The 13961-nt window shown below is 33.1% G+C and overlaps 2 protein-coding genes across 15 annotated transcripts in view; one reads left to right on the top strand and one right to left on the bottom strand.

Annotated features, from left to right (window-relative positions):
- The window catches only part of LOC139817037 (cytochrome P450 4C1-like), a 40618-nt gene extending 33650 nt beyond the window's left edge, over window positions 1-6968 (top strand). For all 3 annotated transcript variants that reach the window (XM_071784866.1, XM_071784865.1, XM_071784864.1), the window contains 3 exons: window positions 4675-4852; window positions 6390-6566; window positions 6632-6968. In XM_071784866.1, coding sequence (XP_071640967.1) covers window positions 4675-4852; window positions 6390-6566; window positions 6632-6804 — 528 coding nt within the window. In that variant the 3' untranslated portion in view covers window positions 6805-6968. The remainder of the gene's footprint in view (window positions 1-4674; window positions 4853-6389; window positions 6567-6631) is intronic.
- The window catches only part of LOC139817036 (fatty acid synthase-like), a 76795-nt gene continuing 69425 nt past the window's right edge, over window positions 6592-13961 (bottom strand). For 9 of the 12 annotated variants that reach the window (XM_071784854.1, XM_071784859.1, XM_071784851.1 and 6 more), the window contains 9 exons: window positions 13294-13793; window positions 12722-13017; window positions 12219-12638; window positions 11096-12114; window positions 10707-10945; window positions 9934-10630; window positions 8977-9820; window positions 8671-8852; window positions 6592-8562 (listed from right to left, as the gene is read on the bottom strand). In XM_071784854.1, the coding sequence (XP_071640955.1) occupies window positions 8677-8852; window positions 8977-9820; window positions 9934-10630; window positions 10707-10945; window positions 11096-12114; window positions 12219-12638; window positions 12722-13017; window positions 13294-13793 (4191 nt within the window). In that variant the 3' untranslated portion in view covers window positions 6592-8562; window positions 8671-8676. Of the gene's footprint in view, window positions 8853-8976; window positions 9821-9933; window positions 10631-10706; window positions 10946-11095; window positions 12115-12218; window positions 12639-12721; window positions 13018-13293; window positions 13794-13961 lie in introns of all 12 variants that reach the window. The other 3 variants (XM_071784853.1, XM_071784861.1, XM_071784852.1) reach the window with 3 other exon arrangements.

The raw sequence follows: 13961 nt of genomic DNA, 5'->3' as shown, positions 1-13961 counted from the left end.
ATGTTAGATTATGTAAGATGGGTATTTAGACTAGATTTTTGCACTCCGAGGTATGTAATACTAAGGGAACTAGGATTAGAGAAGCTTAAAATCTGTTGGGGCATAAGAGCCATGAGATTCGAAAAAAGAAGCAGAAAGGAAAAAAACGGAAGCTTAGTAAAGGCATGTTGGGATGAAAAGGACACAATGGATAAAAAGAAAAAGAATTTATATAGTTTGGAACGAGAAAGGTTTTATAATAACAATGGTTGGAGCTCTGAAGTAATAAAAGAATTAAATAATAAAGGTAAAAATACTGAAGGCTTAGTAAGAATAAGGGAACAGGACATACAAGGGCAAATAATAAACAGTAAAATAGTAGAGGCAAGGTATAATTCAAGGTACAAAGAGATAGAAGCGAGCAACAAAACACCGAGTTACTTATTAAAAGCGAACTTGGATAAAGTAAAAATAGGAGATGAGATTAGAGCGATGGTAAAATTAAGGTGCGGCAATTTATAGGATATAAATAAATATTGGCTTGACGAGGAAGATACGAAATGTAGATTCTGTAAGTCAGGTAGGGACAACTTAGAGCATTATATAAGCGAGTGCAACATCACAAGTATGTGGTTTGAGAACTTAGGTAGGAATAACGAAGAACAAATTTAGAATGGAAAAAGAAAAGGTGCTAAATAGATTATGGAAAAAGAGAGAGGAAAGCAATAAAAAAAAAAAAAAAAGATAATGGCTGTAAACAATAATGATAATGTAAATAATAATGTACTGCGGCTTGTTTGTAAAGAAGAATGATGTTTGACGTGTGGATGGATGTGTGTGTTAAGTAGAATTATAAACCAAGTCCTTTCTTGACGTATAGCTGAAATAAAGACATATACATATATAAAATTATATATAATTTTAAATAATTATATAGAAAAATATATATTTTATATAATTATATATTTTAATATATATTGATATACTATTATATATAAATATATATAAATATATATACTTATATATAATTATATAGAATTTTATATAATTTTATATAAGAATCTAGATATAATTATATTAAATTATATAAAAGAATACATATTTATATATAATTATACTTAATTTTATATGTTTATATATAGTTATATATAATTTTTTTTCCCGAGTTATTACTTATTATTTATTATATTACTTATTATAACACTTTTGTTGTAATGATGTGTAGCGCTGTTGATTGGACCATATATTATTATTTGTTGTTAAAACCTAATTTAAATTTAATTTGTATAAATATTTACAAAAAATATTTAAGTTTATAATAAGTTAATTAACGTTAATAGTCTTATAAAAAATATAAATTTTTTGTATATAGGAGAGACCGGGGCAAACTCGACATTGGGGCAAACTTGACACTAGACTTTTTGCCAATTTTAATCTATCGTAGAAACTTGCCTTTGATACTATAAATGCGTATTTATGTGTCAGTATTATCAACAGAATTTGATAACATTCTGAGTTATGGTGTAATTTTTAGCGCAACATAAAGCGTATTTGATGGTAAAAAGTAATTTTTCTGATTTTTCGAAAATTTCTACTCTTTCATCGAGCTTTACTCTTGCGAATCTACCGGTAAGTGATTTTGATGGAAAATTCGATGCTTTATATGAATTCGATAATAGTTTTTGCATATTTTCAAAATTTTTATATTTTTTGAGTAACAAAAGTAAAAAACGACGTTCGGGACAAAGTCGACACCATGCCGTTTTATCGGCTCCCGATAACAAACGATGCTTGTCATGCAGCTATATAGCCCATGACAAACGTGTGCGCACGTCTGCTCACGAATTTACTTGCATAAATTTGTTTTTCAGACATGAATTTAGATGAAAATAATTTAATGTTCAACAATTTTTGTTCTCATTATTTCCAATGATTGTTTTACTTAATTCCAAATTTTTGTACATTCTAAATACACGATAAACAATGTACGCCTGAGAAAAAAAAATTAGATCTATCGAGATATGACCAAGGTTCATCAGATCTGACCAGATATAATTTGATCTGCAAATTGTCTCTGTCTGGCCAGATCTGAACAGATACAACCAGATCTGACCAGATATAATTTGATCTGCCGAGATATAATATTATATTTATCGAATATATCCAGATCTGCTCAAATATAATTAAAAATTATGGTAATTATTTACAATAGAGCCTTTTCCGAATTTTGATATTTTCTTGCGGCTCTCTTGGTAAAAACTTTTGTTGTGACTCCGACAGTGATAATCAATCGGGGGAGTCCAAAAATATGTATCCTACCAATTTTTTGACCAATTCTTTTTACCTATTTTTATACCTTTTTTCCCGACATGCCGGAACACACACACACACACACACACGCGCGGGGGGTGGGGGGTACAAGGGAAAGTTTTCGGCACACACCTCCGCCGGTAGGCAACGTGGACCTCGCTTTACAACTAAAGTACATGCTAAGGCTGCGGTCCGATTCACGCTCACAGCGCTGAAAGCATCGCTCTTTACAACGCTGTGCGGGAGGAGGACCGAAGACCCCTGTGTGTGTGTGTGTGTGTGTGTGTGTGTGTGTGTGTGTGTGTGTGTGTGTGTGTGTGTGTGTGTGTGTGTGTGTGTGTGTGTGTGTGTGTGTGTGTGTGTGTGTGTGTGTGTGTGTGTGTGTGTGTGTGTGTGTGTGTGCATATTTCTCCGAACCCGGGGAAAAAAGATTATATATAATTATACATAATTATACATAATTATATACAAATACGCGTGAAACGCGGGCTCAAAATTTATTCCCCTTTCCCCAAACTCACCTATTAATTAGGCGCACCAATAGAACCCCATAAAAACCCCAATTTTTAACCTCATAGTAGATATCCCCATAAAATTAGTAATCTTTTGGTACCAATTTTATCAAAATCATCAACAAAAAATTAGAAAAATGTTGGCGTTTTCAAGAAAATCTCGATCCATTAATAAAAAATTATATAGATATGAAAAATTAAGCTTATCCTCCAAAAATTAAATTCTATTATATTCTTTAGTTTTTTCTACCCCTATTTCATACATAATTCTTTAAGATTCGGTCAATTAATTCCCGAAAAATTGGAAAAATTTCGGTACCGGCTTTCAAAAAGATCGGTAACAAAAAATTATACACATTATAGCACTCCCCGGAAAATTCTACCCCTGTTTTATATATAATTCTTTGAGATTCGGTCAATTATTTCCCGAAAAATTGGAAAAATTTATAACATTATGTACAATGATTATTACTTAATAGCTAGATTACATTAAAAATTTTTGTTGAAGTTATTTGGAGACTTGCATAAATAATTACCAACTCGAATAAGAATTATTAGAGACTTTACATTGTTTACTTTAATTAATATAAGAATTATTTACTGGTTATACATGCAAATTTCGGATCATCCGATAGATGGCGTTCGATGAGATCCGTTTCTCGTATTTAAAATATGGCAAACAATAGTATAAGAACGTATATAAATCAAGTACACGGTACAACTTATATCACCAGTTGTATTGCACGCTAATAATAAAGTGGCACAATTTCGAATTAAATCGATATATTTATGATTTTATAACATTTTACATCTCTTCATAATTTTTAATTATATCTAAGCAGATCTGGATACATTCGATAAATAATTATACCTTGGCAGATTAAATTATATCTGGTCAGATCTGGTTATATCAATTCAGATCTGGCCAGATAGAGACAAATTATATCTGGTCAATCTGATAAATCAGATTTCATGTTTAGTTTCAGACAATAATAAGTTCCAGATCAAATTGTGTGGATCAGGCAAAGTGTCGAGTTTGTGTGTGTGTGCCCCGGCATTTTTCAATTTAAAAATTTGTCTTCGCGTCACTTTTCCTTTCCTAGGGGCAAAACTAATAGCGTTTTTCTTTGGCAGAACTGGTGCGCACTCAGTGCACATTAAAGCCGTTGTACACAAATCAACGTAATGTGTATGTTTAATATAAACGGGTTAAATCATGAAATCCTTAATATTCTTTATTGCACTATTTGGTAAAATATGTACTGGGTATTTTATCAGTCGAAATATTTGCATTTTACTTTAAATATTAGAGATTAAATCAGTGTACAACGGCCTTAATGTGCACTGAGTGCGCACCAGTTCTGCCAATGAAAAACGCTATAATTGTAAGTGACGTACAGCAAAATTTTCTTAAGTAATTTTGTACCTGAAGAAACACTTTTTAAATGTGTATCATTAAATTTGCTTGAAAATTTTAATTAATTGTTGAAAATTGTCTTTGAAAAAATCGTATCGAGTTTGCCCCGGTCTCCCCTACAATGTTTGTATTTGCAACATGCAAAATATTTTATTAGGATTAAAAATTTTTTAAAAATTGTACAATCATCTACATATTGACATATAGGCTGTTCTTCCGAAAACGTTCATGCTGCAATTAAATCAAAGTTTTTAAATAATTAGTTCTTTTTAAATAAAAAATAGTATTAAAAATTTAAATATAATTATGCAAATATTTAGATTAGCATATATTAATAGAAACGCTTCACTTATGACTAGAATAAAATCAAATTTTAATTGCAATTAATAAACGTCTATTAAATATTATTTTGCATTTATTATATGTGAATAAATACTTCACTTAATGACATGAAAGGAAAAAGTACACGAAGAATTATTAAAAATTTATGGTACGGAAACTATAAAATCTGCACCAATTAAATATGACGATTTACAACATATGCATTATTTGGACCGAGTTATCAAGGAAACAATGAGAATTTTCCCTCCTGTCCCTCTAATTGGACGAGAAGTAACAGAAGATTTAAAACTAGGTTTGTTCACTTTTATATACTAGCGAATATATATTGTTAATTCTTATTAGAATTACTTCTCTTTATAAATAATAAGAAAATTGAGAAATGTAGGGAAGAATGGGGTGACTGCGAACACGGGGTAAACGCGAACGATATTTGTTATACTATATTAGAGATTGATATTCTTCCACTTCTCGTAATCGTATCACTGAGCGTATATCAGACTATCGTTGGGAGAAGTGGGAAAACATCACAACTCTAATATAAATGCTATAATACTTTAATATACTGCAATAGTAATCGTTCGTAATTTATCTCCTGTTTACAGTCGTACTCCACTCCTCCTTTAGACACCATAACATATATCTTTATTTAACTTGATTTCATATTAAAAGAAACTGTACTTAAATATTTCTGTTACAAAAATATTTGATATTAATATTTTAAAAGTTACAAAAAAGATGATTTTATTCTCATTTTACTAATCGTAAGTAAGATTTGATAAATAATACAACAAAGCCATTATTCCTGTGTGCAATATCGCTTTGTCAGTTGTATGTACATATCCATTTTATAATAAATTTTAAGTTGGATTATTCATATTATTATGCTTTTGTTGTAGAGGAAAGTACCCGATTATAAGGTACCATATCTATTTTGTGTGATTGCCGGAAGTCTATGGGCAGAATTGAAAAATATAGTAGGTCATTTTGAAGGGAATTTAATAAGCTTTAAGATGCTGAAAAGTAAAATTTAATTTAAATATTAATTTTGCTGAAAATTAGAAAAATGTGAAAAATGAGCTTTCGGCAAAATCGCAAAAGTGTGCTCTTAATATGAGAGACCCCGGGAAATCGCTAATAAAGTGCAAAATACACGATATTGCAATTAAAAAACTTTATTTAAAGTTTTTGAAAGACAAATGTAATGGAAAAGCATATTTGCAACAATCGTAAACCCACTTATACTCAATATTGTACCTAATTTTCTCCCTCCACCCTTCTCTCTCAAATCAAGGTCAGCACAGTCTTATAAATTCGTATAAACCTTCCCTTAACGTTAATATAGTATTTTCTCTTCTTTTATTACTATACAATAACTTTCATACTCCAGCAACCCAGGAGTACCCTGAGTATTTTATGTTACGAGCACCACGCCTTGCGGTTTCACGATCACCAAATCAAATCTCTACAATTGAGCAACTCAACATATCCCGTATTTTCCTATTAATACGACCTTATTCTATCGCTGCATGCAGAACTTATTGCCAAATATTTATTAATTATATAATAAACAAGGTTTAAAGACTCATATCCATGGCACTTGACAACATCCAATTTCATAATTTCTTTCTCTGCAACGATTACACGCACGATCAAACAATGAATTTTCCACTAAATAGGTTTTACCCCAAGGGCAATAAGTTCATGGTGGAACCAACAGATAGGGCCTATTAGTTTAGCAGAAACCTCGTTGTCACATATTAGGAGCCTATCTCATAATAGGGGACTTTCCTCTAATAATTTTTTTTTTAAATAAAAAATACATATTTTAGGAGGAGTTACTTTACCAAAAGGCACAAATATTGTCATAGGAATTATTAAGATACATCGAAACAAGAAATATTGGCCAAACCCATTAATGTTTGACCCGGACAGATTTCTTCCAGAAAAAACAAAAAGTCAATCGTATTGTTACATGCCTTTTAGTGACGGACCAAGGAATTGCATAGGTAGTCTTAAATAAATTACAAAGTATTATAGTCAAATTAATTTACATATAATTGCAAATTTCCAGGTATAAAATATGGAATGATGTGCATGAAGGTAATCTTAGCAACGTTGGTACGAACATTCGTATTCAAAGTAAATAAAAGCGTAGAGATAGATGAAATAAAATTAAAGTTTAGCACGCTATTATCTACTGAGAAGCCTTTGAAAGTCGAAATTGAGAAACGGAATTTCCAATAAAGTAATGTAAAAATATGTGGAATATTAGAGATTATACTTTTATATAATATTCTGTATTATATTATCTTGGTGCATATATTAAGTTAGCTTCAATTTAATATTTTTTACTTTGTAACATTGTAAAAGGTGGAATGTATTGAAACAATAAAATGTATTGAAGTAAACTCTTAAGATTTTTTGAATTTACCCTTTTGGTACGGAGCGACCGGGACGCGATCGTTCCTCCAGTGGCCGAAGCGTCGATTCACCGATATACGCGATTCGGCCGAGAGAGCTAGGCACTCGATGTTCAACGCCGTCAATTATTATATGTAATAAAACTCAATAACAAAAACAATTTAAAAAATTTATCAACAGAAGAGTTTCAAGTTAACATTTCAAGTTGTTCAGCCGCAGCATGTGAACAGTGACTATAGTCACTGCTCGGCCGCAGTGAGCAGTATAATGGATGACTATATAGTCACTCTCCGTATCGAAAGGGTTAATTCTTAACAGACGATTAATTTAGTATTTCAACTCATGACTATAATTAATGTCTTTAAAAACTGAAGGTCTTTGTCATTATTCTCAACATGATTTTTGGTAATTTAACGCAAATTTTAAAAGTTATTACACATACATGTAATATTACAAAAACGTTTTTTTCTTTAACAAATTTTGCGAGATTAAAAAGTTAGTATACAATACTATATAAATATAACAATCGTAAATGGAACACGCCAATTTATACCTTTTAAGTAGTATAAGGTAACTCTGGTAGCCCTACGTCTACTTTCCTTCGTTGATATTGCAAAATTTATATGGACAGATTTGTGTGAAATGTTGATTTGTATTTTTTACTACAAAAACAATAATATCAGAAAATTTGCGCGAAGTGGATATGATAAATTAATTAGTAACAACGTCTGTGTGTGTGTGTGTGTGTGATTTTCTTAATCATGTTACTTTATTACTTTACTTTATACTTGTTGTATAAAGTACCTGTTCTTTTTATTAAAAAAACGTGCTCTTTTTATGTTTTTCGTGTGACATATGCTATAAACATATATATGTATTTGGAGCACAATAAGTATTTTTTGTATGTAAATCTAAATAATAAAAAAACAGCAGGTTGTATATATTTGTTCTAAAAAAAGAACAGATACACAAGTCTAATAAAGAAAAATAATTAAGAAAATCAGACGTTACTAATTTATTATATTCTCTTGGCGCAAACCTTCTGATATCATTGTTTTTGTAGTAAAAAATACAAATAGAATTATAAGCTCAAATTAGATCAAAATTTTTTTTAATAAAGATTTTGTATGGAGCGTGTACATTTAATGCGTTTTTTTATCTTTTTCTGAAAAAAAAAGGTAAGTTTTGTATAAATATATATGTAACAACGTTTTATTATTAAGTTAGTGCAAAAATAATTGCGGCTTTTAATCTTCAACTTCAAATGTGAATATCTCAACTCATTGAATGGTCTATGTTAAATATAACTTGTGCAATCTCTCTAGTGGTTTTCGGTGGATCCGCATGAATAATAGCTCTTTATCAATCATTATCAACAGCTTCAGGCCGACCCGCTTTATCTTCTAAACTTTCGTTTCTGCTATGGAATTTGTGAGACCAATATTGAGCTGTATGTTTCTTAATTGATATTGCGTGCAGTTTCCGAAGCTTTACAACCCAATTTAAACTCACATAAGATAATCGTACGAATTTGCTTCTTTTCTATCTTCAATTTGTTAGTTTGCAATAACTTCATGTACACTGTAAAAAAGATAGCACTAGTATGTAATGAATAGAGGGAAGTCGGAACTTTACAGTAGTATACCACATGACCCCAATTAAACTCAACTTTATGTCAAAGTACTGTACCGAAATTTAAAATGATTGCATCTTATTAAGCTTCGCGAAGGTGAGATTTCGTATATTTTGCGCAGTCAAAAAAATGTCAAACTCTCGTTCCAGAGCTTGTTTAATTTCCACGGCTATCATGGAGTCCATTCCAAGTTCGGCCAGAGATGAATTTTGACTTACAACCTTCATGTCTTTTATCTCTGTAATATAAAAAATGATATTATGACATATTATGACTTTTAATGTACTACTCATAAACTGATTTGATAAAAAATATAATAAGTATATGCAAAAAGTAATTCTATACTTTGAACCATCAGATACCTAAAATATTGGCGACAGTTTTTATCAGACTGTTAAATCCAGAAGATCTTTCTTTCTTTTTAGCTACGATCAGGCTGCTTACAACCGGTCGGCTTTGAATTAAGAATGTATCGAGCTCGTCGAGACAGCAAAATATCGTTTGCTGCGACATGCCGCCAATAATCAGTTCCTTATCGTTCTCCTTATTGTTCTCCTGCATGTCAGCGACGATACCCACGTCACCCACAGATCCCCACTGAATCGCCAATCCGGGTAATCCTTCTTCCGCTCTCTTCTCGCACACCCTCTCCATGATAGAGTTGGCCATGCCATAATTAGTCTGTCCAGCGTTTCCTCTACCGCAGAAAACGGAAGAGAATACCACGAAGTGCCGCAGTTGAGAACAAATCTTTCTAGACAGTTTGTCCAATGTTTGCGTTGCTCGAGCCTTCGATTGGAAGGACTCCGCGAAGGTCTCCGCGGTTTGATTCTTCAACACGCTGTCCTTCAGCACCACACCGAGATTGAATATCGCGTCCACCGGCGCTTTCTTTTCGGCAGTTTGCAAGAAGTATTCGCAGTCTTTGGAATCAGCGACATCGATATTCTTGATAATTAGTACATTTACACCGTACGACTTCCATAATCGAACTTTCATGCGTTGATACCCGTTTTTCATTCCCGTTCGCGATATTAACACGACATTCCTGGCGCCTCGAAATATTAACCAATCGGTCAACTCCAAACCAAATCCACCTAGACCTCCCAATATAATATAACTTTTATTTCTGAGACAGTAATAGCGACGATATGCGACAATGGGCTTGTCTAGAGGTTTATCCTTTTTCTGGATCTTTATAATTATCTATAAAAATATATATTTATATGTTAAAAATGCACATTATATGTAAAATAGGTAAGTTCTGTAAAACTATTAGGAATAATTCTCTATGCTACTATTAAGCAATACTAGCGTACCTTTTCTATGTGTTTTCCACTCGCCATGTATCTAAAAGCTTCTTCGATTTCTGTTTTCGAAAAAACTTTTACTTGAATTGGTTTAATGACTCCATCTTTAAGACCATCAGCTATCATTTTGGACAACAGCGACTTATACTTGTGATCGCCAGGACGCATCATATTATCGAGTAGAATCCCATGAAAGCTAATACCTTTCTGAAACACAGACATACCTAGCGGATTGTTAGAAATGAGATCAAATTTGCCAATTTTCAGAAAACGACCATTTTGCGCCAAGCAACGAATGGACGCGATTAACTTTTCTTCTGCCAATGAATTTAACACGATGTCGACGCCGCGACCTTTCGTTTCTCGCATTATCATTTGTTCAAAGCTGGTATCTCGTGAATTTCCAATATGTTCATCCAGAATGATCGGAAACATCTTCTTAATAAAGTTCCGTTTGTCTTTCGTGCCCACAGTAGTGAACACCTCGCATCCTTCTTTGAAAGCGAGGTGAATAGCTGCTTGTCCAATACCGCCAGTACCAGAGTGTATAAGTATCTTATTGCCTTTTTTCATTTTCCCATGTATGTATAAAGCTAAGTAAACCGTGCTGTAAACGTACGGAACCGTCGCCGCCGCTTCGAATGTCCACGCATCGGGTATCTTCCAGCAGAAATCTTTATCTTTCACAACGACGTTTGCAATACAACTAGAAAGAATAATCTTAATTTAGTTTCAATTCTATAATATTACGCAACGTAATTATTTTTTGGAGCATTATTTACTCGGTATCGCGGAGTCCCATTACACGTTGCCCGTTGGCATCGAATCCTACGTATTCAAACCCAAGGGGACATTGAATATCCCTTCGCGAGTTCGCTTGACCAGATACTAATTTACCAGTCGCAAGCATTACATCTTTGAAATTGAGCGATGAGTAAACCACACGCACCAAATCCTCACGACGGGCTTCGAATGATAGACTGTTCTCTATCCAAAAAAATGCACGTAGATCACCACGGACCTATAAAAAAATATCAATTTCATAATACGTAACATATATATAAAACGAAATTTTATATCGTGTGACAGTACTCAAAAGACAAAAATACATAATATTATTGTACATTGATAAAGTATATCGATATGCTTTGAAAAGATTTGTATGGCATACCGTTTGGCATACATGAGCGGTAGGTACGGGTTCGGCTTCCGGTCGTGGTAATCGCAAATATCTGTATGATCCCCAGGTCTCATTAGATCGCAATACATTAATTAACATATCTTTTTGCAATTGATGTATATAGAAAGGATCCTGTAGAGAAAACTTAGGGGCTTTCTCATCTTGAATAAGCACACTCCTAACAAACTCTCCACCTGGCTCTTTTCTCAAACAATTAACAAAACCTAATAAACCGCATTCAAAATCTCTCTCTCCAACAATTATAATCCTACTCTTTTCTTCAAGCTTATTCTCATCGCTCACAAGCTGTTTTAGATCCTCTAGCCAATTAAAATTATTATTATTTATGTAGACAATAATTCTCTTTTCTATCAGAATTTTCTTCTTCAGAAGCACAATCATTTCTTTGTCGGTGCGCTTTTCAAGAATAACATTTAATTCGTATTGCTGTAAATATTTGGTGTAGTTAACTACGTCGCATTTCTCACGTGACAACAGATAACCACCTTCTCTCAGAAATGACAAAAGTCGTTCTAACGAGGCTGGTTGCTTGGTCAAAAGGTTGAATCCGGCAACTATTAAGGCTTTGTCATTTACAGATGGTTGGTTTAAATCTCTAATTGAAATGTTCTGCGGTAGATCTGCTGGACAAAAACGATTCTGGGATGTTAATACAATGATGTTCGTTTGTATCAATGTCATATCACCAAAAGCCTCAAGCAGGAACGAAGAAGAGAGATATTCTGGTGCGACATTGTCGACATCTTCCACTAGCTCGATAGTTTTTACTTGGATGATTTGATGATCTTCCAGCGCGAGTTGCGCCGATATTCGAATCGCTTCGTTCAAAGATATCTTAGCGCGATCATGATGAGCTACAAATACGTGTTCTTCGATAACAACATCCTGACCCAATCTTCGGCGAGAGATCTGAGTGGTTTTTAAGCCTCGAATTTCTATTCCGCCAGCTATAATCGTGTCTAGTTCTCTGTATATTCGTATCGGTAATGCTGCAATAAGACAAAATAATACGCCTTATGTATCACATCAGAAATTTTCTTACGCAACATTCGTCAAAACAAAATAGCTCAACAAGTGATTGAAGAACACTTACTTTTATCCTTGCATGTCGTATCTTCCACGCTAGCCACGCTGTTTCGTAGCATCGATGCATGAAGCTTAGGATTGATCACTAACTTTTGAATACTTGTCGGAACACATAAGTCTCTGGTATCATATCCAATAATACACATCTGTAACATAGTATCCATAAACGTTACCCAATTTGTTTTCCAAACAATATGTCCTTTATTGCCTGAAATAGATGCGCTATGTAATCCACGAAACCAGCCGCTGTACTGGTAACCACGCAGTCTCAACTCTTTATAGATATCTCGAGCAGTCATATATTCTTCTTCATCGTTAATCTCCGGTAATAGATCTGTCCGAATCATTTCCTGTTCTGGATTCGATATCTCGTGCACTGTACCTGTCACAAGAACGCTATCTCTTTCGGTTATTTCAAACTTCCCATCTGTAATATTTTTATATATCCGATTATTTTACATACATTCTTATACGATTATGCCACTTTAAAATAACTCATCTCATAAATACTTTTCTGTATCGCAATCATCAGTTTTACAGCATTACTTTTCGTGTGAGTAGCGCGAATAAAGTTTACATCTCGAAATATTATCGGTATTGTTGTGTATGTTATCCCTTTCATCATACCGAAAGTTTCCCAAACGAGTACAAGATAACTCGTCGCGGGTAGCAAATTTCTTCCATCGATTCTATGACCGTACATATAGTCATCATCGTTGAGTGAGATTTCGACATATCTTTCTCGAGATTTTATGGACGTTTGTGTTTCAAAACTCGGTATATACCAATCTTTGGAGTGATCCCATCTAATGTGGCATTAGAATGTTTGTTTGTACATTAATACATTATATAATTACATATATAAGAAATATATATTATATGATTATTTATATATGTGATATATATTTAAATAATAATAACAGATTTGATAATATTAATTTATTACCTAATAAATATAATTATAATTAATAATATATATTATATTAATAATTACAATATAATTATAAATAATATAAACATATATTTATAATTTCTTTTATGTAGACATAATCTAAATTGCGATTTCAAATAATATTTTGTACCTGATCGATGGGGAAATCATAGGAGTTCCTCGACTAACAGGATATTCCACTGGCGGGTATAAATTAGCAACTTTCGGCTGTAAGCCACAGTTATACAGCCTTCCAATTCCTTGTAAAATTGCGTCAATATTTTGTTCAGTGCGTCGAGTCAATACAACGTTCATTACTTCCGAACACAAGGATTCTTTCAGAACGTGCTGCAGAACGCTATCTGGCGCAATTTCGATGGTCACTGCGTTATTTGAAATTAGATGCGTTGTTTGTTCAAAAAGAACGGTATTTAATATACTATGTGTATGATAGTCCGCCGATGATAATTTTGATGCTGAGGTGAACCATTCGGTGCGAGGTATGGAAGTGCTGATCCATTTTGGACTCCGTTTCTTCGGCCGTGATATTACTTTGTTTAAATTAAGCAAAAGTTGCATTTTCACAGATGCGAGATAAGAAGTGTGATACGGTACATTGCAGTGTACCTCTTTCACGTGAATATTATTGGTCTGACAATACAAAAGTACAAATTTAATATATGCAAATGCGGCAAGTTTGATATTTTGAAAATCATTAACCCTCAGGGTACGGACTGGGTTAGCGTAACCCGAGCGAATTTTGAAAGTAACGCCATTTCAAAGGAAGAGAATGGTGGGGGTCCGTACCGGGGGGAGGGG

This window comes from Temnothorax longispinosus, chromosome 7 (genome assembly GCF_030848805.1).
Source record: "Temnothorax longispinosus isolate EJ_2023e chromosome 7, Tlon_JGU_v1, whole genome shotgun sequence".
Taxonomy (NCBI): Eukaryota; Metazoa; Arthropoda; class Insecta; order Hymenoptera; family Formicidae; genus Temnothorax; species Temnothorax longispinosus.
Note: the sequence above shows the minus strand (reverse complement) of the source record. Positions and strands in the feature narration are given on the sequence as shown.